A 4,699-nucleotide genomic window follows, 5' to 3' on the forward strand; every position below is an offset into this window, starting at 1 on the left:
TTGAATTTTGGATGGCAATAGCTAAGCATTTGCAGATATCAGACCAACGGAATAATATGATGGATTGGATAGTATATAATCATGTTAAAGATGAATTTTATTATGGGTTTAAATTTTATATATATAAATAATTAATAAAATATAAAATATATATTTTTTATAATATTTATAAATTTTTATATATTATATTTTAAATTTTAAATATTTTATAAATGTACTCATGGAAAGGTAATATCAATAATACAAGTTAAAAGTGATCTTTGGATTCCTCTGCGATGAAAAGAGACTGGAGAGAGCAAATGTTTCGAGATATTTGTTGCAGTGTTTCTGCAATGAATAACCAAGGTGGTCCAAGGTCCATGGCTGCAAATCACGACGAATGAGTAAGGAACAAGACGACAAATTCCTTTGTGGGCTAAATGGGCGCTGCTGATTGAACTTTTTCTAGATAATACTATCCCCCTCTTCCCCTCCCTTTATCCTTTTTCCTGTTAAGGACCCAAGTTTTGAAGTTATGCTTTTTAGATATTTTCAGTTGAAAATTCAAGAGGCCACTTCCAAACAAAGCCTTTTAGCCTTTTGCAATTTCTGGGTGATAAGAAACTTGTCTGTCATATTAGCGAGCTGAAATTTGAAATTAAGCTTGCATATATAGCAAGAGCAAGCATGAAAATTCTTCTTCATTGATTGGCTACAGGTTACTTTCATTACTTCTCTCTCCTACATGAATGCAAACCACAAGCACTAATACTTTTATATGGTAGTTACAACACGAAGACCCTGGTCCTACATGGTCTCTTTCTGTCTAACATAAAAAATTTTGATGGACTTTGTTGCAATATGCAGGGTGTCCAACTGGAACTTCTTGCTGTATTGAGATTGGACCTTTTGCTGCTGTGCCATCAAAATTTTTAAGGTCTTCAAAAAAATTTCCAGTCAACTTCCAATAGATTTCAACCTTCTTCCTTTCTATGAATTGATAGATTCTTGAATTTCTTCTAGTGTTTTTCCTTTGGTTTCTGGCACAAACTTGGCCACAAATAGAATAGTTGTCAATGAGACTCCAGAGTACAGAAAGAATGTGCCTGAAAAGAATCAACCATTGCAAAAGAGTCAGTGGGATGATAGCTCTTCAAGCTGATAAAAATCCACTTTCTGTGCCTTGCATTAACAAATTATATTAACCTGAGGAACTCCAGCTCACGAGAAAGTTGAAAGTGTAAGAAACTATCCAGGCACCTAACCAGTTCACCAGCACCACCAAGCTCCCTCCAACTCCCTTTATATTTATTGGGAAGATCTGCCAAGAAACCTCAAGTTTTAGATGGCATAAAACCTTCGAATGCTAGCCGCATCATCTATTGCAATAGAATCAGTGCACAGACGGTAAAAATGTATGGTTACCTCAGACATGATCACCCATGGAACTGCTCCCATCCCAATTGAGAATGCTGATATATATATCTGATTACATTGGAAAAAATATCACATATGTTGAATTCTGGAGTTGCTGAATTATTAAACAAAATTGCAGTAAGACTCTAGGTAAATTTACCAGCACTCCTGAAACAGCCATTATAGGTACCCATCCGAGCAACAAACTGTGTGCCTGGAGAAAAAAAACAAATCCATACTATGAGGAGCAGAAATTACATGATAAACTATACAATTCATTGTAATACTGATTTGGCGACTTACCTTAAGAAAGAAAGAAATTCCTACTAGGAAGCAGCCTAGGAATGTCCCAGCTGCAGAAACCTTCACATAAGCAAAAGCATTTTAGTGATAAACATATGAAATTTTATTTGTCAAAATATAATCATTTGGTTGAACAAATATATACCATTATCAGTGGTCTTCTTCCTGATTTGTCCATTAACAGTGCTCCCACTAGTGTTATTGGAACCTGAATTGATTTCAGATGGATCAGCTATCAAGTTTCAACAGAAGAAAAAATAATAATAATAATAATTAATAAACTTTTATGAACATTAGCCAAGTCGAATACCTGAACACAAGCATAAGCTATGGTTCCAATTGTTCCGGAAGAAAGTCCTGCAGTTTTCATAAAAGAATTAAGAATCAACAAGGAAAGCAAGGAACTAATAACAATCGAAATTAAAATTACTAATTGGTTTACCAGCAGATACGAAGGTTTGACTAACATAAAATCCAATGCCATTGATTCCTCCAAATTGCTGGAATACCATTATTGCTATTCCAATCTGAAAATGTCAGCAAGATATCAGAAAACACGAAGGAGCATAAACGCATAGATATTAAACTTTGAATTTCTTAATATACTTACAAATACACAGCGAATGTATTGTCTTTGAAATAAATCAAGAATGCTGGCTTTAGGAAGGGATTGAAGAGTTTGGATATAAACCTGTCAAGAAACAGGACAGAAATAGTTAGTTTCCAAGATTCAAGAGTTGTTATATTTGAATTTTGGTTGCATCTTTTTTAGGTTAGTTCAAGAAAACTACTTGGATTTCTTCGGCTTCGCGGGTAACATCAGTATCTTTGCCACGGAGTTTCTGCAGTGCAGCCTGGAATTCTCCTTCTCGGCCAACTTTTGCCTGGAAAACTAAAACGTTTAGTCTCATTTCGGAAAACAATAGTTGTCAAAGCTGAAAGCTTATATTTACATTCTTACCAGCCATCTGGGAGACTCCGGAACAAAGAACAGACCAACGAGCAGGAAAATGCATGGAATAAGGCCTTCAAATTAAAATCAACCGTCAGTTCTAATGTAAATTCAATTCAACTTGAGATCAACATTAGAGAAATAACATTATATTATAACAGAATTAGAATTTACCAGTCAAAGCTAGTGCTCTCCATGTTATGACGCTTCCTAACAAGAATGCAATTGATGACCCAGTAACGATCATGAGCTGCAAATCGGGCAAGGTTAGTGATTATTGGACTTCAATCGGTGTGGACATTTTTACGTATAATAGTTTTATGGTCTCCCACCTGATTCAATGTGGTAAGCCCTCCACGAAGATTCTTTGGAGCTATTTCTGCTATGAATATTGGGACCTGTTTTATTTTCACACGGTCATTAGAATTTACAAGGCAGAAAAATACATGAAGCTAGTAAGGGTAATGATTATCAAGTAATTACCACGAAGGAGAAAACTCCAATGCCATAACCAGTGAAAAATCTTCCCATGTCAAGCGACAAATATCCCTGCATCAAACCCATGACCAAGAAACGACATAGTAATAATTAGATATAACTGGAAGGCCACAGAATTATGACAGAAACCGCATGTTGTCAATGAATTTCCAGGAACCAAAAGGCAAAAACTACACATACTTTAGAGAAGAACACAGCTAGCCACCCTGTAATGCAGAATACAGCCGACATTCTCATCGCCTGTTCACATAAAACAAATCGTATTAAGTAAATTGGAGATTAATCAATTCTTAGATGGCCTGAACTTGGAATTTAATTTACTAACATACCCCTTTTCGACCAATGAAGTCTGCAATCCGGCCACTTGTAATAGCACCAAGCATTGCACCAATTGTTAGTATAGAGCCAAACATGGAGTACTGCCAAATGAGGAGAATGCAGTCAGTTGCAATTTAGATAATGCGATGCATATATTGGCAAAGAAAAAACAAGGGAAAAGAAAAGAAAAACAGGCTAACCTGGGCTGTTGTGAGATCAAGATCTTCCATGATTGCGGATTGAGTGGGTGCTGAATAGCCCACCTGCCAAAAGAATAACTTAAGCTAAAAAAACCTGACTTTTTTTTTTTTTTTTACATTTCTGTGTTCATTTGTGTTTTTGCATTCTGTTCCTAAATGGAAAAAACAAAAACAAAAAAAAAAACACCCACTTAGTAAACCATGAACAAAAACTCCAGTTTCTTTCCATCCTCTAAGGTGATTTGGAAAAAAAAAGAAAAAAGCTGAAACAGAGAATGAGTTTAAAGATCTTACACAAGAACCAAATCCAAAAGAACCACAAACAGCAACAAATGTGCTAAGCAGAACCATTCCAATGGATCCATTCTCCTGATCATTCCCATCATCAGTTTCATAAGAAACCATCTTCTCTTCATGGATCAATGGCCTTTCCAGGTCTTCAAGGCTATTAATTTCGCCTTGTTCAACATCTTTGCACTGGCCAATTGCCATGTTTCAGCTAAAGAATGAAAGAAAAGAAAGTTGCAAGGAAGAACTTTTTGAGAGGGGGTTGTGTGAGAAAACAAGGTTTCAGGGTGGGGTATATATATGCATGCAACTGGGAAGATATTAAAATTTTATCTCAAACTCCATGATTGGGAGATGCTATAACTACTAAAAAAAAGACTGCAAAAGATTGGAAAATCCATGTGAGAGTAAGGCTGTCAATGACGTGGTGATCATAATAGCTCATCCATTTTTATACAGACCAAAACCTCATCAATTCTATTTCCAGAATTCATTTCCGTCTTTAAATTTCTTTTTTTCCTTTCCTTTTCTTTTAACATTTATCTTCAGCTTACGTGTTGCTTACTTGGTTTGACGGCCAAGGATATGTGCCTTATAAGAAAGAGAAATTCCTAATTCCCCCGCATTATTTATAAACTAAATTAATTATTGTTTTTCATATTATTCATACTTATCTTTAATCATAGAAATGTAAAATTTTTTTTATTAATTTTTATTTTTTAAAAAAATTAATTCTTTTTTGTTT

The 4,699-nt window shown here is 35.0% G+C and overlaps 1 protein-coding gene across 3 annotated transcripts; it reads right to left on the bottom strand.

Annotated features, from left to right (window-relative positions):
* Positions 1 to 593: 593 nt before the first annotated feature.
* Positions 594 to 4,496, bottom strand: LOC110670940 (sugar transporter ERD6-like 16). Of its 3 annotated transcripts, none has more exons than XM_021833263.2 (18): positions 3,961 to 4,496; positions 3,667 to 3,729; positions 3,478 to 3,567; positions 3,329 to 3,388; positions 3,134 to 3,199; positions 2,983 to 3,048; positions 2,825 to 2,900; positions 2,660 to 2,724; positions 2,490 to 2,582; positions 2,309 to 2,389; positions 2,141 to 2,225; positions 2,009 to 2,055; positions 1,844 to 1,906; positions 1,699 to 1,758; positions 1,556 to 1,609; positions 1,405 to 1,464; positions 1,186 to 1,300; positions 594 to 1,085 (listed from the first exon to the last, which is right to left on the bottom strand). In XM_021833263.2, the coding sequence occupies exons 1-18, from the start codon at positions 4,156 to 4,158 to the stop codon at positions 970 to 972; spliced, it is 1,458 nt and encodes a 485-aa protein (XP_021688955.2). In that variant the 5' UTR covers positions 4,159 to 4,496; the 3' UTR covers positions 594 to 969. The 3 variants fall into 3 exon arrangements, with proteins under 3 accessions (XP_021688955.2, XP_021688957.2, XP_021688956.2); XM_021833265.2 differs by having other exon boundaries at positions 3,667 to 3,812; positions 3,961 to 4,107; XM_021833264.2 differs by having other exon boundaries at positions 3,667 to 3,818; positions 3,961 to 4,100.
* Between the last annotated feature and the right edge of the window lie 203 nt (positions 4,497 to 4,699).

This window comes from Hevea brasiliensis, chromosome 15 (genome assembly GCF_030052815.1).
Source record: "Hevea brasiliensis isolate MT/VB/25A 57/8 chromosome 15, ASM3005281v1, whole genome shotgun sequence".
Classification (NCBI taxonomy): domain Eukaryota; kingdom Viridiplantae; phylum Streptophyta; class Magnoliopsida; order Malpighiales; family Euphorbiaceae; genus Hevea; species Hevea brasiliensis.

Coding starts and splice junctions, on each gene's coding strand:
- LOC110670940 (XM_021833263.2), bottom strand. CDS start 4,158: ATGGCAATTGGCCAGTGCAAAGATGTTGAACAAGGCGAAATTAATAGC. Junction 3,389..3,477: donor ACTTCATTGGTCGAAAAGGG/GTATGTTAGTAA, acceptor TTATGTGAACAG/GCGATGAGAATGTCGGCTGT. Junction 3,049..3,133: donor TTGGAGTTTTCTCCTTCGTG/GTAATTACTTGA, acceptor AAAATAAAACAG/GTCCCAATATTCATAGCAGA.